We start from the raw sequence: 22,489 nt of genomic DNA on the forward strand, positions 1-22,489 counted from the left end.
TGTTGAGAATCAGCTAAAGGGGACTATTTTAATTTGTGTTCACTTGGCTTATTATGGAACAGTTGAATTAGAAATTTGTTTTTGACTATCTAGAAAGCTGTGGAAAACAAGACTGTTATTTGAATTTAGCTACATCTCTGGGAAAGAGTAGGAGCCAAGGCAAAAGAGAAAAAGAATGGACTGAATCCTGGGAGCCAGCTGTCGGGCAAGCATGTCCTGTCCTTTCAAAAGCAGAGTGTTGTCAGTATTCTTTTAGCTCTTATTTCTCCCAATAATTTTAAGACATCTCTGGACTATAGAGAAAAGATGAGAAATGTAGGAAACACACATTAGCAAAACAGTGGTTTCCATCAGAGAAAAGAACCAGGGGAAGTGATAAAGTGAGAAGAACTAAGAACCACTTAGGGAGTGATGCTGTGGGGTACCACGTGGTGACTGTACATAACCCAATCTCTTGTCCCCAGAACAAGAGGCAGAGGAAGGGGTCGAGGCAAGAGGAGATTTGGCCCAGGCCGGCGGCCCGGGCGTCCTCCAAAATTTATTCGCTTGGAAATCACCAGTGAAAATGGGGAAAAGAGTGACGATGGGACACAGGTACTGGGGGTCCAAGGAGCTCCTTTTTAGGCGCTTGTTTTAGGGAGTGCTCAACTAACTGTGCCTAGACTGAAATATCTTTCCAATGTTTATAATCCTGCTTTATTAGAGCGTTGTCCTGTTAACTAAAGTGGGATTGGAACAGTGTGGTTTCTGTTTGTTTGTTTTGTTTTGTTTTTTGAGACAGGGTTTCTCTGTAGCTTTGGAGCCTGTCCTGGAACTCACTCTGTAGACCAAACTGGTCTTGAAATCATAGAGATCCACCTGCCTCTGTCACCTGAGTGCCGGGATTAAAGGCATGTGCCTCCACTGTCTGGCCCAAAAAATGTATTTTCAAGTGTTGCTTGCAATACAGATTTAACTTTGTTGTCTTAAAGATTTGAAATTGACTGGAGGGGTTCTGTGAGGGCTTTGTTAATTAACTTAAACCATTAGAATGACTGATATTCCAGAAAGATTGTCTCAGTTTCCTTGTTCTGTGACCAGAGATGTCTTACGGTTTTTGCATTCTGCACACATTTATCTGTTAACTTCCTCAGAGGGACCATAATGCTGATCATTTTTTTTTTTTAAAGTTGTAGCTGGGCTAGGTGGCATGTTCCATAGTCCTAGCTGCTCTGGAATCTGAGGAAGGAGGACTGCTTGAGCCTAGGAGTTTTAGCCAGCCTAGAAATGTAGCAAGACTTTATCTTTTAAGTAAGTAAATAGCAGTGATTCTGAATTTGAGCCAGTAGTCCCTATGTTACTGATCTTTGTGTAGATAGGGAGGTAATTCCTGGTGTTTGCAAAATTCAGGACTTGCTGCATTTCCCCACAAAGGAGCAGTTCGATGAGGCTGAACCAGCTGCTCTGAATGGACTGGATCAGCCAGAACAAGCATCCATTCCGATCCCCCAGCTGCCACAGGAAACACCGTCCTCTCTGGAGCAGGAGCCAGAAACTCACACCTTGCACCTGCAGCCACAGCAAGAAGAGACTGTAGTGCCTGCCCAGACCACTTTGACAGCGGATGACATGCGCAGGGCCAAACGCATCCGAGTAAGTGGGAAAGTCCGCTCTCCCTGGCTGGCTGGTTACCTTCCTCCTCTTGGTCAGCTCTCTCAGGGCTTTGTGTCCCAGCCTGTTGACCATTCACTTCGAAGTCTTGTATCTAGCTTTCCAAATACCCTTAATATCACCTTACTTTGCAAAAGTGCTTTTCTTAGTGTTTCTGTTCACGGCAAGCTGAAATGGTTGTCCTAGAGTCAGTCAACATATTGAAGACACACAAAGGTCTTTGTTTGGGCAGGCCATGCCAGTATACTTAGGACAGTTTCCTATATTTCTGAATTTAAAGTTTCAAAATAGGGACTTAGGTATATTTAATTACAATAATTATTTCTATTTTACTTAATTTTTTCTTTTTCTTTCTTTTTTTTTTTTGGTGTTATAGGTTAAAACAAAGCCCTTACATAGGCTGAACAGGGGTTCTTCCTTAAGCTTTACTTCCTAACCTAAAGTATTTATATTTTCAGCTATTCTAATCTCTGTCTAAGCATAGCTCTCAAGGGAATTATGGGTAACTAGATGTGGTTATTTGTGGTTTCCAAGGGAGACTAACAAGTGTTAGGTTCAGGGTACCTGGCACCGCTGGAAGCAAAGCTGGTCAGTGCATCAGTGGTGTGGTCATTGTCTTGGCTTTAGACTTGGGCTGCAGAGGTCCTCTGTCTTCCATTTCTAACATGCTGCTTTTATTATTTTCTGTGCTGCATTTGAGCCCGAGTTAGGAACTGCAGTGGGTGTGTATGGAAAGCAATATGGTTTGGTGTGATGTCTGAGTCGATAACAAGCAATGACATAAACCTGTGTTTGTGGCAGCTAGTATGTAAAAAGATTTGTAGAGACTTGACTTGAATGTAAAAGAGACATGTAAGACTTTCTAGGCTTCAAATTTTTCTAGATGGATGGTCACGTTAGCTTTGGTTTGCTCTGGTCTTTTCTTCCTTTCTTTTTAACAATGATTAGGCACTGAAGGTGTGTCTTGGAGATAGGGCTAGTGACTCCTGGCTGAGGTCTTGCTGTGAATGAGAGAGACTGGGTCTGTTGCCTCTTTTGGTCTTTTGCTTCTTTGCCTGTAGGTTAGAAGGGACCTTGGAGATGGATTTCATTTAACAATACATTTACACATTCTTAGTCCCATGACAGCCTCAAAGGGCTCTGAAAACTGTTTAAATATCCTTTTTGAGGGTCCTAGAATTGAAATATATACAACTCTCAACTCATTCTATATAACTTCAAGAATTTCATAAATATAGGCCCAAAAGAAAAATCATATGAACGAATGGTAATCGAAATGCAAAACTTCTGTCCCACTCTATGTAATGTCAATAATTCATAAATAAGAGGCCTGAAAGAGAAATCGTGTGACCGAATGTCTTCTTGTCCATCACTGTATGTTACTACCCAGTCTGCACTTGTCCGTCCTCTTGCTCAGTTGCCGTCACTTGTCCTTTGGTAATTCTGATGCCTTCCCAAGTTGAGGGAAATGCTTGCTCCATTTAATTGTTTTGAGGGGAAAAATAATAACAAAGCTATAGTCAAGCTGGGAATGTACAAGCACAGAATAGCTGTTTGTGCATTTTGGTTCTCAAGAGGCGGGGTACTGGTTCCTTGCATCAAAGCAAAAGCCACTTGTGTGAAGCCTTTGGAGGTCAGTATTAGTTGATCTTGATTTTTCCTCTCATATATTCTAAAAAGTAGGGCTATATATTTTTTCATCTTTTTATCCAGATTGGTAATGACCAACTGAAGGGAAGTCTTCCAATCCAATTGGTAATGTAACTATTTTTCTCTCCTCTAATGCTGCCTGCTCAGTTGGAGCTGCAGGTAGGTTTGTTTCCTGTGTTTCACATAACAGAATGTTATTTAAGTGTTTGCTGACCTGCTGTTCTTTGCATCCTGTACTTACAAAATCCAGATGGAAAAGACAATTTGGATGCCTCTGAAAATACAAATAAGTTAATAATGGGGATTTATTTGCAAATAGACAAATGAGTAAATTGTGGGCTATAGATTCTTCCTGTGCAAATGAAGACTAGGATTAAGTGATCTCCAAGGCCCCTTTTAGCCCTGAAACAATTTCAGTGGTCAGTGCTATGGGACTAGACTTAGACTGCATGTCCAGCAGTGTCTGTGCAACCCACAGAGCTTGGGACTCTGGAGGCTTACAGTCTAATAAGGAGCCAATGTTAGCAGAGGACTATTTGCATTTCTCTGTCAAATATACAAGTGCAGCCTATGACTGCCCTAGGAACTGAGAAGAATAGAAGGCCAAATATAGGGAAGTCAGGAAATAATTTGTAGATAGGAGGAGACAGGCCCTTGGAAAACTGTCTTCCTGTGGAAGGTAAATAACTCCATAGGAAGTCAGAGGCCCAGGCACAAGATGTGCTTGGTGATGTGCAAATAGTATCTTGATTCTGGTGTGGATGCCAGGTGAAGGAGGCTAGAGAGTGAGGTATGTTGGGCAGGCTTAGCCTACTGAAGTTTCTGAAAGCCGGATTTATGATAGACTGGAGAATTATTTGTTCTTTTTTAAAATTTGTTTATTTTTATTTTATATTATTATTATTATTATTATTATTATTATTATTATTATTATTATTTGAGACAGGGTTTCTCTGTGGCTTTGGAGCCTATCCTGGCACTCACTCTGAAGACCAGGCTGGCCTTGAACTCACAGAGATCCTCCTGACTCTGCCTCCCGAGTGCTGGGATTAAAGGCTTGACGCCTGGCTTATTTTTGTTTTTATGTGCCAGACAGTTGTGTTACAGACAGTTGTGAGCTGCCATGTGGGTGCTGGGAATTGAACCTGGATCCTCTGAAAGTACAGTCAATGCTCTTAACCACTGAACCATCTCTCTAGCCCACCCTCTTTTTTGTTGTTGTTGTTTTTAATACAACCAAAAACCCAGCAAACAAACTGTTTTTTTCTCTTTGGTCTCTGGATCAAAGTAGTATGAAAATGAATTAGTAGTGTGGGTTCCCTTAGCTATTAATTTCAAACTTTAGAATCATTTTACAAATGAAGAATCTTCCCTCAGAATTCACTGTAATTTAACAGAGTTTAGAAGGAAGATACTATTTTGGTACCCTTTGGGCAGCTATTGTCCCATACAGTATGATGACACTGACTAAGGGAGTTCAGGGATTAGAAGACCCATAATGCATCTGTGTGCAGCCTCCCTGTTTATGATGGTTTCTTCTAGAAGGGGCCCAGGTGTGGCTATGCACAAAAGAGCTACCTTAGACCAGAATCAGCCTGCAAGTAGGTCAAGGGTGGGGGCAGCCCACTGAGCACAGGGAAAATACCATAGAGCAGAGGCAGCCTGTATGTAAGTGGGTCAGAGGTGGGGGCAGCCCAGCACTCTCACTGCCTTGTAACGTGAGTGCCATTAGCTCATGTAGAAGCAGGCCAGCTCTTGAGCACTCAGCGTTCAGGGCTCCATGGAAGTAAGGGCTGCAGTAGAACTCAGGAAAGAAAGCCAGGTGGCCACTTCGTTAAAATCAAGTGTCTGAAGGTACTCATGCTAATCAGAAAAGACAGGAGACTGAGGAGCATAATGGAACAAAATGAAGCTGAATTCTGGATTTGGCACCCAGGAGAAATGGAATCCCCTGTGGGATCACTATTGTGCAGCAGGTCTGTCCTTGGAAACTTGACCCAGGTTGGATCAAGGAAGTGATTCTTACATGGCAGACATGCTCCAGATCCTGAATCTTCAGTGTGCTTTAGAAGAGCATCTGTTTACCTGGCATCCTTCCATAGCATTCTGAAAGTAGAGGGAAATAGGAAGAACTTTTTTGTCAAGAGTGTGTCGGATAAAGTGAAAAGATTAGACCTCTGCCAGGCAGCTTGAGGAAATGAAAGCAACTGTGGCTGATTCACAAAAGATTCGTTCTTCAGGGTTTTTGTGGACACTAGGAAAGAAGCTGGGAGTATGTTTGGCATTTTATTTGAAGTATATTTTATTAACTTTCAAGCCATTATGTGAGACTTCCTGTGACTAAGTATTTATTAAGGGCTCTAGACACAAAAAGGAATAAAATGTGGTGCCCTACTCCCATCCTTCAAGTAGCCCCCATCAACTTATAAAGACAACAGAATTGCATTGAACCACTCAAAATAAATAGCCTGGCTAAGGGAAACCTGGAGAGACAGTTTCCTGTTCTGAGAATTGGACCATGTTCAGAAATTTGCTTCCCCTATTAACCTTCCAGTGACTCTTCCCTTATAGCTGCCCGGGCACACTCATTCACAGGTATATTCTGAAGGATTTCACCACCATAAAGCTATCTAGACCTTTGCCCTTTGTGCTTTGAGGAACATAGGAATGAGTCTTCCTTGTGGAACAACTAAATATTGATTCTGTATTCTCTTTGTGAAAGATATCTGTAGGGATTTGCTCTCAGTGGAGTGCCAGTTATTTGTCTAGCAGCTATGACAGATTCCACTGAGCATCTATCTTGTCTAGCCAGGAGTCCCTGTGACAATTACATGGCTTTACGAGATAGCTAACTAGCCTTAGAAGGGCAATCTGTTCAGAAAAGGAAACAGTAAGACTGACCTGTTCAGACTGGAAGCACAGTGGTGAGCATAGCTTTATTGGGTGGCATTCTAACTAAAACTGATCAACTACCATGGGACTACTTCTCCACATTCTCTAAGAACTGAAATATATATGTTCCATTTATGATGTGTTCATGTCACGCCCCACGAACAAATACATTCACATAAATGCATTTCAGCTCTTTTTCTTACATTGAGATCAGTAAATCATATTTTGTAAAATCCACTGATTTAATTTCTTATGTCAAAAGAAACCCCATACCTATTTCTTTCTCTGCCTCCCTCCAGGGAAGGTCTAATTGCCGGCTAGTTCCTGTTATTTTGTTGTGAAACATTTCGGATTCCTTCATCAAGGACTTTTGACTGACATGTGCTAGTCTCATTCATGCATGTGTGATTTACCCAATTTTTTTCTTCCAAATTGTTTTCTTTCCTTTTCAATTTTCTGTTGAAAACATGTTTTGAGCAGTGTGTAGAGGTGGATGCCTTTAATCCCAGCACTTGGGATTTAGAGGCAGGTGGATATCTGTGAGTTTCAGAACAGCCAGAGCTATATAGTAGTCCCTGTCTTTAAAAAAAAAAAAAAAAGTTTTGATATTTACTTAAATCCCTTCAAAAGGAAGTACACATAAAGACATAAGTGAATGCCCCAAACACATAAGTGTGTTTTTAAGACAAACTTCTTTGGGATAGCTTCAGCCTGTGCCATTCTCACCAGGCTCCTTTTGTGTGAGCTTGAGTTCAGCTTGTCTAGGAAGTCTGATTGCAGTTATCACTCTTGGCCCTCACCGCATGGTCCTGCTTGTGTCTTTCAGAATGCAGCTCTTCAGCATCTGTTTATCCGGAAGTCTTTCCGGCCTTTTAAATGTCTGCAGTGTGGGAAGGCCTTCCGGGAAAAGGACAAATTGGACCAACACTTGCGCTTCCATGGGCGGGAGGGGAACTGCCCCTTGACCTGTGATCTCTGTAACAAGGGCTTCATCAGCAGCGCCTCCCTGGAGAGCCACATGAAGCTCCATTCGGACCAGAAGACTTACTCTTGCATTTTTTGCCCAGAATCCTTTGACCGCCTTGATTTGTTGAAAGATCATGTGGCCATTCATATCAATGATGGCTACTTCACCTGCCCAACTTGTAAGAAACGGTTCCCAGATTTTATCCAGGTGAGTGTTTGCGCCTGAGATTCCTATCTGCTTCCATCTTTTGATAAAAGAAACTTCAATTTTTGGAAAACTGAGACCATCCAGCACCTATATTTTCATCTATTTTTTTTTAAATAACTGAAATAGTTTTCTAGCTACTTTTCACGTACAGAGTATTATTTTCCTTAGCTCTCCAGATCAGTGTTATATGTCTTGTTATATTCTTAGTAATAAACATGAGATTTGGGGCTGGCAAGATAGCCAAGGGGGTAAAGATGCTTGCTGCCAACCCCAATGTTTAAACACCAAATCTAGTTACAATTTTTTAAAAATCCTTTTAAAAATCTTTGTCAAATATCCATTACTCATAACACAGCACAGAGTCTATAGAACATAGTCCTTCATTTCCGGATGGGAAACAACTCTCTCCCATCTGGCTTCCTGTCTTGCTTTACTAAGGCTATGACTCTTGAAAGGAAACAAAGAGAGCTGGCATTGAATACACTGTCTTTTCTGTCATACTGGGACAAAATCAGGGATAGAGAAATTCCAGAGTGTCTCTGACTTGATTTTAAGTGAAAATATTTTTATATTTGGTAAATAATTAAATCACAGTATCTCATAAAAATAGTGTTTAAAAATTACAAAAGCAAAAGAACTGTGATTTAATCATAGTTCTTCTAACAGTGAGAGTCTTTGGAAGTTTTTCTTCACACAAAAGGTTGTTAAGGCATAATGCAATGGCAAAAAGACCCCCACCTTAGGGAGCCCAGTGCTTTAAGGAACAGTTTGGTAGATTTCCTGCTTAGCTTCTGTCCACAGCTTACTCCCCCCAACCCCCACTTTAGTACTGGCTATTGGATTCAAAGCATCCTACATGCTAAGCACACATTGTACTTTTGAGCTCTATCTCCTCCCAAACTTTTTCATTCATTTATTATTTATAGCCAAGAGAGTTCAGAACCTAAGACCTTCTCTGCTCTTCACCGCCACCCAAGCACTGGAGTTGAATCCAGAACAAAGCTATAAAATTATCTGAAAGTAAAGGGACTATGTCCTAGTTGAGGGGGAAGGAAATCAGTGTTGTACTAACCAAGGACTAGTATTGCCAGTGTCATCTGACTCCTGTTTTTCATTCTTCAGAACCTGACTGTTTCTTCCAAATGCTGAGACTGAACCTAGGGCCTCAAGCGTTCATGGCTGCAGCCGGTTGTGTTATACTGAGTTCCATCCCAAACCTGATTTTATAGGAAGATATGAAAGGGTCAGCTACTAATGAAGCAAAATTACCTCTACATATGCAGAAACAAAATGAGGATAAATGACTTTTGTTTTCTAATAAGTAATTTTTAGCAAGATTCATTAAATTCAAAGCAGCCCTGCATTTTAACCTTAAAAGAAAAAAAGAAAACTGTACAAAAGATTGAGGCAATGATCTTTCTCCCTATGAGTTACCTGGGAGGTTCAGATTTATAGGGCTCTCTGGTCTGTGCTGTTTCTTTGTGACAGGAACAGCATGTGTTACTGAGGGCAGTCATCCCTTGTGACTGGCCAGGCTGCTGGAAGTCCTCAGTGGTGTGTTGGCTCCCCCTAGCGTCATAGCCACCTCTGGTCCTTTCTTTTGGCCTGAGCATCCCCTGGTCTTTACTGCCAGGTGAAAAAGCACGTGCGAAGCTTCCACTCTGAAAAGATCTACCAGTGTACCGAGTGTGACAAAGCCTTCTGTCGCCCAGACAAACTGAGACTGCACATGCTCCGGCATTCTGACCGCAAGGACTTCCTGTGTTCTACCTGTGGGAAGCAGTTTAAGGTAGGACCTGCAGCCTGAGGGGACTGTCCTGCCCAGGATTGAGTCAGGCTAAGGACAAACACCGGCTTGTTTCATGGCTCTGTGCATATGTCCTAAGTAAGGGTTAGTAAAACTAGATTGTTACTGAGGGAGTCCTAAGAGATCAGTATATTTAGGTACTAATTAAATCAAGAGGTCTTTGTTGTTGTTGACCACTTATCAGATGAGAGCCTGCAGGTAAGTCACCAAAGCAGCATCTTCTCTGGCAGAGATGGGAAATGGAAAGAAAGATGTCTGAGGGGACAGGCTGGAGCAGAGGACTAGGCTGCTCTGGAGAATGTAATGATCTCAAGAGCTCTAACAAAACATAAGCAGCTTGGTGTGGAATCCCAGTCTTCAGGAGTCATCTGAAGGCAGGAGGAGCTGCGATTTGTGGCTAGCCTGAGTTATATGGTAAATGGCAAGCCAGTTTGTGCTACATAGTGAACCTGAAAGAAAATAAAATGAAACCCAAACCAGTAATCTGCTTGGAATTAAGAAGAAACCAAGGGGAAGTCTGCAGGAAACTCAGAGGTATTTGTAATTGAGAGGCACTGCCTAACATGGCTATGGCCACTCGTCAAAGAAACTGGGAAGAGGGCTAGAGAGATGGTTCGGTGGGTAAAGGCACTTGCCACACAAACCTGAGAATCTGAGTTCAATACTCAGATTCTACAGTGGAAGGGGAGAACCTACCCCTAACGTTGTCATTTGCCCTTCATGTGTGCTTGTAATACTCAAATGCCCTTGCCACATTAATGATCAATAAAATTAAATAAGTAAGAAGAAACCAGATTCTTGGGAGGAGACAAGTAAGAGGTATGCTCATATGGAATGTGAACATTAAAGAGAAAAAGCTTAAGTTTTGTGGTACATCCATTATAGATCGAATGTCATCATGGTTGAAATCTCTGAAGAGTTCCACTATGAGCTGTGTATGGAGGCATCTGTCTTGAATCTCAGTACTTAGGAGGCTGACACAGGGGCATTGCCATGAGTTTGAGGTCAGCTTAGTCTCTGTAGCAAATTAAGGACCAGGTGGGGTAAAACAAAATGGTGGTGAGATGGATGGTTTAGTGGGTAGGGGTGCTGCTTGCCACTGGGCTTAACAGCCTGTGCTTGATCCTTGGTACCCATTTAAAATAGTGGAAGGAGAGAACTGATTCCACAGGTTGTCCTCTGGCCTATACATGCAAACCATGCCCGGTACCCATGCATACACATGATTTTTAAAGAACACCATTGTGAACAGTGTAAATTGAGCTGGTGTTTTCCCTATCATCATCATCTTCTTACCCCTTCCCTCCCACCATCTATCTTTCTCTCCCATTTTCCTTTTTTGTTTTCTTGCCGAGATGATGTTTTCTGTATAGGCCAAGCTGCTCTGAAAACTTATTATTCTCTTGTTTTTACCTCTCAAGTCCTGGGATTACAGGCACACACCACCAAAGTACATGCCATCATAGTTTCATCTTCTCTTCCCTCCTTTCCCTTTCCTGCCTTCTCATTTCCTCACCTCTCCTTCTCTTTCCCTTCCCCATTTCCTCATTCCTTGCCTGTATGCACCACCCTACTCAGCTACTGTAAAAAAATCCTAGCTCTTGAAATCATTACACACTGCACAGTAGTCTAAGCCCTCACCTTTCCCCATTCACATTGTCCTTTACATTTCATTTTTCTTTTCCTTTCCTATTCTTGTCTTCTGTCCCCCTCTTTTATTCTTCTTTCCCTTTTCCCCCTTTGCTCCTCCACACCTTCCATATTGGATATGGGGTCTGAACTTCGGGTTTTGTGTATGCTAGTTGCAGACTACCAATAAACTACCTTTCCAACACTGTAAAAGTGTTCTCTGTAAAGAAATCCCTTCGTTGTGATGTTAGTATTTCCCATACATCCAACACTTTATTATTGTTGTTACTTTGAGCAAAGGTCTCATGTATTCTAGGCTAGTCTCAAGTGGGATGTGTTATAAGGCTAAACTGATGCTCCTGAATCTCTTTCATTCACTTGCTTCTTGCTGGGATGTGCCACTATGCCTGGGATGTGCCACTTTGCATGGACCAGCTTTGCTCCACATTGGAAACAGGCAAAAAGAGGCACTGGCAGCAGTCTGAAAGGTGGGGCCAAAGCTGCTGCCATGTGGTGCTGTGTCTGGAGGTTCAATACTTTATTATTATTTTATACCAGATTTTTGTTTGTTTGTTTGTTTGTTCGTTTTGAAACAGGGTTTCTCTGTATGGTCCTGGCTATCTTGGAACTCTGCTTTGTAAACCGGGCTGGCCTGCCTCTGCTTTGAGCATTGGGTCTAAAGGTGTGCACCACCGCCACCACCTAGTGCCATATATTATTTTAATGCTTAAGAAGATTAAAAATAGAGAGTTGGGCCAGCCAGATGGTTCAGTTGATAAAGGCACCTGCTGCCAAGACTAAACTAACAACCTCAGATCAGTTACTGAAGCCATACATCGAGAGAGAACTGACTCCCTCAAATTGTTCTCTGACATCCACATATGCACCATGGCATGTGAGTTTCCCCTTACAAATAAAACATATGGAATAGTTGGGTGGTGGCGGCACATGCTTTTAATCCCAGCACTCGGGAGGCAGAGGCAGGTGGATCTCTGAGTTTGAAGTCAGCCTGGTCTACAAAGCCAGTTCCAGGACAGCCATGGCTACCCAGGGAGAAACCTTGTCTCAAGAAACCAAACAACAAAACCCACATGCAATAAAAACTTTAAAAGCAAAAAGAATTAAGATGAAAACAAAACCATTCTGCTTCTGTTTTCTCCTTTAATGTTATTCAACCTGTGAGATAGGGTTGGATCAGGGGATCAAAAACTGCTATGACTGTTAGAGAATAAGGAATGTTCTTATATGACTAAAAACTTAACTATGGGAGATGTAGAAATAAGAGTTTGAAAAGAGGATCTGAGGCTAGAGAAGTCACTATTGCACCCGCCGCTGATGAGAGCTTACTGGGAATCTGGGACCCAGCTCCTCCAGCTGCAATGTCATCCCATGACGCAGGGCTGATGGGAGGCTGCACCTGGGGGCAGGTTTGGAGTTGGGCAGTGGGTCCCACAGTCAGGAAGAAAGCTGGTAGCTGAGTGGAAGGGAGTGAGGATGTACGGGCACCTTCTCACCTAACACTACCTCCAGACACAGCACCACATGGCAGCAGCTTTGGCCCCACCTTTCAGACTGCTGCCAGTGCCTCTTTTTGCCTGTTTCCAATGTGGAGCAAAGCTGGTCCATGCAAACCTCCTTTGCCTCGGTCAAGTGGGCACACCGCACAACCACCATGACTGCAGTGCCCTTTTCACTCTAACCCGGGAAACTTTTCTAGAGACCAAATCTGATGTTGTGGCCTTTCTAAAAAACCCTTTGCAGTTCTCCATGCAGATAGACCCCACAGTTTTCATCTCAGCATGGAAGACAACACAAAGATCTAGTCCCTCCTTCCTCTCTGCTTCCTCCTACTTGGCAGTCTTGCTGTGTGGAGTTACTTCAAGAGAGGTACTGTCTCTCCATTTGATCTCTTTCTTACTCCTGGATTGAAATCCACTTTGAGATACATGATCTCACCTGGCCCACTTCATCTGGGGCATTTCTCAACTCTGAATGAAATGCTTGTTATGAATCCCCAAAGGACCTTTTGCTGGGGATGCCATCATAGCTCTTATATAGCTGGAGAATGGAAGAGGATGCAGAATGAGGGAGGCACGAAGACTTTGTAAGCAGAAATAGCAGTAGGGACTAAGGAGATGAGGTGGTGAGAAGTGGAATGGAGGGTGTAGAAGAGGTCAGTGTGAGATTTAACCAGGAAGTTAGATTGAGCCAGCTTGGTACAGTGTGTAATTCAACTTGTGGTGTGGTGTGCTGGAGGCCTCATGGAGCTGTGTCTGAATTCAGGCAGAGGTTGTGGGCAGAAGACAGATGTGTGAGAGTTCAGAGCCTTGGCATGTACAGTGCTTTGAGAGAAATTGGCCCCCAAAGGGAGTGTGTGGCCTTGTTTTAGTAGGTGTGGTCTTATTGGAGGGAGTGTGTCACTGTGGAAGCAGACTTTGGGGTCTCATATATGCTCAAGCCATGACTAGTGTCTCAGTTCATTTCCTGTTGCCTTTGGATAAGGTATAGAATCCTCAGCTCTTTCTCCAGCAATGTGGAGCCATACTCCTAGCTGCCATGCTCCCCACCATGATAATAATGGACTAATCCTCTGAAATTGTAAGCCACCACTTCAGTGAAATATTTTCCTTTATAAGAGTTGCCATGGTCATGCTGGGTGTTGGTGCCTCACACCTTTAATCCCAGCACTCGGGAGGCAGAGGCAGGCAGATCTCTGTGAGTTTGAGGCCAGCCTGGTCTCCAGGCGAGTGCCAGGATAGGCTCCAAAGCCACACAGAGAAACCCTGCCTCGAAAAACCAAAAAATAAAATAAAATAAAAGAGTTGCCATGGTCATGTTGTCTCCTCACAGCAATAGAAACCCTAAGAGTGAAGGGTGGAGGCTGTAATTAAGACTTGTGACTTGGGTGGCTAGATGTTTGGAGATGCTGCTGATGTCAAGGAGCTAACATAGGCAGCAGGACAGTGTGAGGATCTGAGTAGCTTTGGTGTTAGGAGGGGGAGGCCTTATGGAGATTTGACAACAAAGAGATAATTTGCCAATCACTGCATGCATGGCATGATGTAGTGTTAGAATGGGGCTTCGACACTTAGGAAGTGATTCAGTTAAGGTGAACTGCTCTATAGAAAGGAATTATATGGTGGCAGGGGATTAGGGAATACTGGCAATCAGGGAAAGGCAATGGAGCTTTAGTGTTGTGTCTACACTGAAGAGAAATACTGTTGTAAAGTCAGTGCTTTTAGCCCAAATTTTATTACAAACTGAGGAACTCTGAGCAATCTCTCCACAGTACTCCAGTACAAGAGCAGGTGGGATGGGAAGAAACAGCAGCTGTACTCACTTTAGCAGAGGCAAGTAGGTGAAGGCTGCCTTCCCTAGGATTCAGCTCCTGGCATGGTTCCTCATGCTTGGTGGATACTCAAGGAGCGGTTGCTGAGTAAATGTGGTGAAAATGGAAGTGGTGAAGGAAGTCACCGCACCAAAAGATGGGGGGAGAATTAGCTTTATGGAACGATTCAAAGTCTTTCCAAGACTAATAACAGTTTAACCATTGCACCCACTGCTGGGATTTTTTGTTTGCTTTTTTATTTGGATACGAGCTGGTTAATTCTCTCCTTATGATAATAAGTAACGGTGACTTTAGAAAGCCATGCATCACTCCATTCCCATGCAATTTAACAATGGACTTTTTTTTTTTTTTTAATTCCAAGTGAAATTTTTTCTTTTTTTTGGTTTTTCGAAACATGGTTTCTAGGTATTGCTTTGGAGGCTGGCCTGGAACTTACTCTGTAGACCAGCCTAGCCTCAAACTCACAGAGCTCTGCCTGCTTCTGCCTCCCAAGTGCTGGGATTAAAGGCGTGCACCACCAATGCCCAGCTTAATTCCAAGTGAATTTAACTAAAATTCTATTGTATAATGGTGTGGCTGTTTGAAAGAAATTGGCCTTCAAAGGATATGCACTATTAGGAGGTATAGCTTTGTTGGAGTCGGTGTAGTCTTGTTGAAGGAAGTGTGTCACTGTGGAGGCAGGCTTTGAGGTCTCTTATATGCACAAGATACCACCCAGCCCAGTGTCTCAATCTACTTCCTTTTGCGTGTGGATCAACATCCTTCTCCAACACCATGTCTGCCTGCATGATACCATGCCCCCTGCCATGATGATAATGGACTAAACCTCCGACACTGTAAGCTGCCACCTTAATTAAATGTTTTCTTTTATAATAGTTGCTGTGATCATGGTGTCTTCACAGCAACAGAAACCCTAAGACAAGTAGATTGCAAATCTCTTGCTTTATACAAGTTCTAGTATACTGTATTCCCAGTACTCAGATTGGGCAGTTCACAGCTACCCCATAGTTCTTCTCCAAGGGGATCCAACATCCTGTCTGGCCTCCCTGCTTACTTGCACACATGTGTCATTCACTCACACAGGAGCATACACATACACACATAAAATAAACATAATAAAGTCAGGTGTGATGACACATGTCTTAATCCCAGCACTCAAGAACAAGAGGTAGGAGGGTCTCTGTGAATTCAAGGCTAGCTAGGTGGTCCACAAACCAGTCAGGTCAGCTGCTTTAGCATAAGACCTTTTATCCAAAAAATAAATACACAATAATATGATAATAATAAATCTTAACCCAATATGAACCCCCCCTCTCTCTCTTTCTCTCTCTCTCTCTCTCTCTCTCTCTCTCTCTCTCTCTCTCTCTCACACACACACACACACACACACACACACACACTTTTATTTATTTACTTATTTTGAGACAAGTCCCACTTTACAGGTCAGGCTGGCCTAAAAGTTTCAAACTTGCCATATTTCTCCTGACTCAGTGTACTTCTGAGTGCTAAGATATAGGCATATCTACCATGCCTGGCTGTGCCATTCACATTTAGTGGCCTTTTCATACTCCTGGAGTTCAGGAAAGACTTCACAGATATGATGGGGTTTCTGATTTTGTTTTGGTTGAATATTGAACCCAGGTCCTCATATATGCTAGGCAAGTGTTGTACAGGTCTTATTTGCTATTATAACAGCAAATTCCAGTGCCTTTTGATATATTTGAGTGTTCTAGTTCTTCAGAAGCTGAGATTTTTTATTGAAAATAGCTTTTTTTCCTCACATAATATCTACTTCTCCCAGATCCTCCCCCACTTTCTCTCCCACCCAGATCTACCCCCTTTCTGTCTTTCATTAGAACCAAACATGCTACTAAGGGATAATAACAAAATGAAATAAAACAAGTCTAGTACATAGGAATAGGACAAACAATTGAACAGAAGGAAAAGAGCCCAAGAAAAGGCACATGAAACAGATATTGAGGCAGAGACCTACTTGTTCACACACGAAATAAATCCATAAAAACACTAAACTGAAAGCTATGCACAAAAGAGCTGTTGGGAAAGAAAGTGAGAAAAGTGGTGGGGCATACCTTTAATCCCAGCACTCAAGAGACAGAGGCAGGAGGATCTCTGTGATTTCGAGGCCAGCCTGGTCTTCAGAGTAAGTCTCCAGGACAGCCAAGGCTGTTACACAGAAAAACCCTATCTCAATCCCCTCTCAAAAAAGAAAAAAAAAAGTGAGAAATGAAAAAAAAATACATATATTAAGATAGTTTAAAAAAACCCTGTTGTGACATTAGACAGGGAACCTCCAGTGATGCTGTTGAGTTCATTTTCTGTTGGCCATCTACTGCTGGGCATGCAGCCTACCCTTAAAAGTAGTTTGTTTACTTGGCAGGGGAGATATCATGATCATGAAGGTGGTTTTCCCAGGGCCAGGCTTATCCATTGCATAATTGGTGGTAGTGACATATTGTGTTCCTGCTCTCCCCTGTTAAATAAAGAAATAAAGTTAAAAAAAAAAAGTTTGTTTCCCCAGTGAGACTCCCTTGAAGAAAGCTTTTATTTATTTATTTATTTATTTATTTATTTATTTATTGCAAATAATCATCAATTGGAAATAGCTTGTAGGTTAGGGGTGGCTTACACGCCCTCTTCTCCTTTCAGCTCCCAGACCCCATCTGGTGTAGACCCGTGCAAGCCCTGTGTATACTGCCTCAGTCTCTGTGAGTTCATATGTGAATCAATCCTGTTGATTTAAAGGACCTTGTTTTCTTGGTGTCCTCCATCCTGTCTGGCTTCTACACCCTTGGTGCCTCCTCTTCTGAACACAAGGTTCCCTGAGCCTTCAGGGGAGGGATTTGATGGAGACATCTGTTTAGAGCTGAGTGTTCCAAAGTCTCTTCTCTGCGTAATGTCTGGCTGTGGGTCTCTGTTTGTTCCCATCTGCTGACATCATCATCAAGGCGATGATCTATGAATATAGAAGAATATCATTAGCAATCATTTTATTGCTTTTTTAAAAAAGATTTTATTTATTTATTATGTATTCAGTCTTCTGCCTGCATGCCAGCAGAGGGCACCAGATCTCATTCAAGATGGTTGTGAGCCACCTTGTGGTTGCTGGGAATTGAACTCAGGACCTCTGGAAGAACAGTCAGTGCTCTTAACCTCTGAGCCATCTCTCCGGCCCTTATTGCTTTTTTTTTTTTTTTTTGAACAGTAGTATTTGGTTTTACCCTAGGTCCCTGCACTATCAAGTCTCATGTTCTTTGTCACCCAAGCAGTGTCAGGTATGGGTTCCATCTCATTTGGAGTGGTCCTTCAGTCAAATCAGATATTGATTGATCACTCCCAGAGATATTGTGCCACCATTACACAAACATATCTTGAAGGCAGGACACCATTGTAGGAAAAAGGTTTATGGCTGGGCTAGTGTTTGTGTTTTTCCTTTGGTAGTGTGCAGAGAACCTCCCTGTACCAAAGACATTAGTACCTAGGAATGGAGGCTCTTTGTAGACACAAATTTAACTTTGCTGTGTTCAAAGAGTTGTGCAGGTGTTGTCTTCAGCAATGGGGCCCTGTTGTCAGTTTGTGGAGCAACCTATAGTCTTAGCAACAGCCTGGGTTGTTGGGGCTCTGTCTCCCTTGTTATTTGATGATTTCATTTAAATCTTCAAATATGTATGTATTTTACAAAGCTTCTACTATATTATGTTTCAATAATATATATCTAGTGACCCTTAATTTTAGCTGTCTCTCCACATATCCCCTCCCTTGTCCCCCTCTTCACTCTCCTCCCCACTTGACCTTACATTCCAGTCCCCCCACCCAATCCATCCATAACTATTTGTTTTATTTATCTTAGCCATTCTGATGAGTATAAGATGAAACCTCCAAGTAGTTTTGATTTGCATATCCCTGATGATTATGGATGTTAACTATTTAAAATATCTAATTTTTTGGGTTCTTTATATATTTTGGATATTAGCTTTTTGTCAGATATGGAGTTAGTAAAGATCTTTTCCCATTCTGTGGGCTGCCACTTTGTCCAAATGATAGTGTCCATTGCCATACAGAAGCTATTCAAATTCATGAGGTCCTATTTTTTTTTAAGATTTTATTTATTATGTATACAACATTCTGCTTCCATGTATATCTGCACACCAGAAGAGGGTACCAGATCTCATAATGGATGGTTGTGAGCCACCATGTGGTTGCTGGGAATTGAACTCAGGACCTCTGGAAGAGCAGTTGGTGCTCTTAACCTCTGAGTCATCTCTCTAGCCCCAAGGTCCTATTTTTTAATTGTCATTCTTAGTGTCTGTGCTATTGGTGTTCTGTTCAGAAAGTCTTTTCCTGTGCTAGTGAGTTCAAAGCTATTCCCCACTTTCTCTTCTGTCAGGTTCAGTGTATCTGATTTTATGTTGAGGTCTTTGATCCATTTAGAGTTGAGTTTTGTGCAGGGTATAAGTATGAATCTATTTGGATTTTTCTGCATGCAACCATCCAGTTTGATCAGCACTATTGATTGAAGATGCTGTCTGTTTTTCTCCCTCAGTGTGTATTTCTGTATCCTTTATCAAAAATTGGGTGTCCATAGGTGTGTGGGTTTATATCTGGCCAGATCCTCAATTTGATTCCATTGATTGACATGTCTGTTTTTTGATCACTACCATGTTTTTCTTATTTACTGTAGCTCTATAGTACGATCTGAGGTCAGGTATGATACCTCCTGCAGTTCCTTTATTATTCATGATTGTTTTAACTATCCTACTTTTTAAAAATGTGTTTCCATATGGAGCTGAAAATTGTTCTTTCAAGATCTATGAATAATTGTGCTGGAATTTTGAAAGGGATTGCATTGAATCTGTAGATGCCTTTTGGTAGGATGGCTTTTTTTTTTTTTTCTATATTAATTCTGCTGATCCATGAGCATTGGGGGATCTTTCTATCTTCTGATATCTTCTTCAATTTCTCTCTTCAGTATCTTGAAGTATTAATTATACAAGCCTTTCACTTGCTTGGTTAGAGTTACCCCAAGATAGTTTATATTATTTGAGGCTATTGGAAAGATGTTCTTTCCCAGATTTCTTTCTCAGTCCATTTGTCATTTGTCTATAGAAAGTCTACTGATTTTTGTGAGTTAATTTTGTATCTAGCTACTTTACTGAAAGTGATTATTAGTTGTAGGAGTATTCCAGTAGAATTTTTAGGGTCACTTATGTATACTATCATATCATCTGAAAATAAAGATACTTTGAATTCTTCCTTTCCAATTTGTAGCCCATTGATCTCCTTCAGTTGCCTTATTGCTTTAGCTAAGACTTCAAGTACTATATTGAATAGATATGGAGAGTGGGTATCCTTATCTTGTTCCTGAGAGATGTTAAATTAGTGGTGTTTGTTTATTCCTATTATTTTATTGTTGTGAGGTGTGTGTGTTTCCCCTGTTTTGATTTGCTGGTTTAGGATTATTTATTCCTTGTGTTTTCTTGATTGTGATTAACCTCTTTAGATTGGAGTTTTCCTTCTGTTGCCTTTTATTGGACTAGATTTAGTAGATAGATATTGCTTAAATTTGGTTTTATCATAGAATGTCTTATTTTCTCCATCTATTGGGATTAAGTTTTGCTGGGTATAGTAGTCTGAGCTGGCATCTGTGGTCTCTTAGAGTCTGTAGAACATCTGCCCAGACCCTTCTGGCTTTTCAAGTCTCCAATGAGAAGTCAATTGTTATTCTAATAGATTTACCTTTATATGTTGTTACTTGGTCTTGTTTCCTTGCAACTTTTAATATTCTTCTTTGTTCTGTATGTTTAATGTTTTGATTATTATGTGGCAAGGGGAATTTATTTTCTGGTCCCATCTATTTGGTCTTCTGTATGCTTCTTATATCTTGATAGGCATTTCCTTCTTTAGGTTAGGGAAATTTTCTTCTGTGATTTTGTTGAAAATATTTTCTGTGTCTTTGACCCAGGTTTCTTCTCCTTCCTCTATTCCTGTTATTCTTAGATTTGGTCTTTTCACAGTGTCCCAGATTTCCTGAATGTTTTGCGCCAGGAGTTTTTAGATTTAACATTTTCTTTGACTGGGGTATTTGTTTCTTCTATCATGTCTTCAATGCTTAAGATTCTCTTCCATTTCTTGTATTCTGTTGGTGAGGGTTAGCAGGCTTTCTTTTGGGCTGCCATTAAGATAAGCCTTATCTTATGCTTGTCCCACTAGCTCTTATAGCTTATTTTAACCTAGCTGGGCGTTGGTGGTGTATGCCTTTAATCCCAGCACTCGGGAAGCAGAGGCAGGCGGATCTTTGTGAGTTTGAGGCCAGCCTGGTCTCCAGAGTGCCAGAGAAACCCTGTCTCGAAAAATAAAACAAACAAACAAACAAACAAACAAACAAACAAAAAACCCTTATTTTAACCTGTTTCTCTCCATCTATATTTTGCTTCAGGGCTTTTTTACCTTTCATTCTGTATGTCCTACTCCATATCTTGCTGGCTGGCGGCTACCTGGCTGACCCCAGGTGTTTCCCTTTTTTTCTCCCTTGTCCTTTCTTCTAGATTTCTCCTTCTACTTATTCTCTCTGCCTGCCAACCTCACCTATCCTTCTACTGTTTAGCTATTGCCTGTTCAGCTTTTCATTAAACCAATCAGGTGCATTAGCAACACATCTTTGCATAATTAAACAAATGCAGCATAAACAAATGCAACACACCTTTACACACTTAAAGTAGTATTCCACAACATAAACAAATGTAACACATCTTTACATAGTTAAAGTAATATTCCACAACAGTGATGCTTGCCCCTGAAGTTCCTGTTTGAGTGGCTCTAGTGGCGACATATTGTTCTGGCTGTTGCTATGTTTTTATGATGGTGTCTAGACATCTAGGTTCAGGAAGATTGTAATTCTAGGTGCTTATATCTGCTCTTGTTTTTGTTGAGAGGGTGTTTCTAGATATTGGGGACTGACACTTAGAAATGGAGATGGGCTAGAAGGTGGGAGGAAAGCAGGATGCTCCACCAGGGTTTGTTTAGTCCCCTGGGAATGAGGGCCAGTCTGCTACAGAGCTGGGGATGAGAGCTGGGGGGAGGAGAGAAGGGAGAGGCAGGCTTGGCTGGCAGTTTCCCAGGGAATGCCTTCTGGAATTGGGGGCTGAGATAATGGAATGAGTGGTGGTGGTGGGGAGTTTGCAGGGGAAGATCTGTGTGATCCACTGGAGGTGGGGGAGGATGCTGAAGCAGGTGGTCTGCTCCAGAGCTGGGGCTGAGACTGGGGATTAGATTCGGATGAGAGGCGGAAGAAGTGAAGATCTGCAGTTAGCCTACGTACTTCTCTGCCTGGAGTGGGTTTCCCAGGGATCAGTGTTGATATTTTAAAAAATTACCTTCAATTAAAAAAATTTCTATCCTTGCTCCTACCTCTTTTTAAACAACATCTCTCCAAACAGCGAAAAGACAAACTCCGGGAGCACATGCAAAGGATGCATAACCCTGAAAGGGAGGCCAAGAAAGCTGACCGAATCAGCCGTTCCAAGACCTTCAAACCACGGATCACGTCCACAGACTACGACAGTTTCACATTCAAGTGCCGGCTGTGTATGATGGGCTTCCGGAGGCGAGGCATGCTGGTCAGTGCCGGATGAGCAAGTTCCTGTCTCCAGATCCACCCCTTCCTGTCAGTGGCAATGTCTAGGGGAGAAGAGCAAGCAGCCTCCCAATTTGAGCTTCTTTCCTTCCTGTGACAGAAACCCTTTGCTCTTCTGGACCACTTCTTGGATGACCTTTTGAAAGAAAGTTGCCCTGCCCTTTCTTTGCTCCGCTTTGAAGCTAGGAACCCGGGGGCCTTGCACCTGTTTAGCCTGTGCTCTACCATTGAGCCACATCCCTAGACCTCTGTCGCTTTCCATTATTTCTTTTTCTTTACCTTGACCTCTTGGTCTTGTCTCATTTTTTATTTCCCTCTTCTCATTAGTTGAGTATTTTTTCTGGTAGGGTCTTTATCTCCTTTTCACTGTTCCCTATCAGTGCCTTCTTTGTATAGTCGGGAAACAGTGACATAAGGAAACTTCCCTTCAGTACAGGGAGTGTGGTCCCAGATTAGAGGAAACATCAGGACAATTCATTGCTTTCAGCTGACCGGGACCAGTGTAGTTGCAGAACATATTTCTACTAAGGTGGTTAGAAAGTCTCAGTAGTTAAAATTTAGAACCTTACTTTGTATCCATTCAGCAGCCTCAGTAAGACAACTGAATAATGAAAGCCAGGTTTGCATCAGATTAATTCTTCAGGAAATTCATGCCTAGCATGAATTTCTTTTCTCTACTGGTTTTTT

General features: G+C 42.0%; 1 protein-coding gene and 1 pseudogene across 4 annotated transcripts in view; both read left to right on the top strand.

Annotated features, from left to right (window-relative positions):
* Nucleotides 1–22,489, top strand: part of Prdm10 (PR/SET domain 10) — a 112,962-nt gene that overhangs the window by 65,512 nt on the left and 24,961 nt on the right. For 2 of the 4 annotated variants that reach the window (XM_027411750.2, XM_027411749.2), the window contains exons 10-14: nucleotides 465–594; nucleotides 1,390–1,632; nucleotides 7,019–7,366; nucleotides 9,000–9,155; nucleotides 21,606–21,785. In XM_027411750.2, coding sequence (XP_027267551.1) covers nucleotides 465–594; nucleotides 1,390–1,632; nucleotides 7,019–7,366; nucleotides 9,000–9,155; nucleotides 21,606–21,785 — 1,057 coding nt within the window. The remainder of the gene's footprint in view (nucleotides 1–464; nucleotides 595–1,389; nucleotides 1,633–7,018; nucleotides 7,367–8,999; nucleotides 9,156–21,605; nucleotides 21,786–22,489) is intronic. The other 2 variants (XM_027411751.2, XM_027411752.2) reach the window with 2 other exon arrangements.
* Nucleotides 16,535–16,649, top strand: LOC113835310 (annotated as a pseudogene).

Source organism: Cricetulus griseus, chromosome 4, assembly GCF_003668045.3.
Source record: "Cricetulus griseus strain 17A/GY chromosome 4, alternate assembly CriGri-PICRH-1.0, whole genome shotgun sequence".
Taxonomy (NCBI): Eukaryota; Metazoa; Chordata; class Mammalia; order Rodentia; family Cricetidae; genus Cricetulus; species Cricetulus griseus.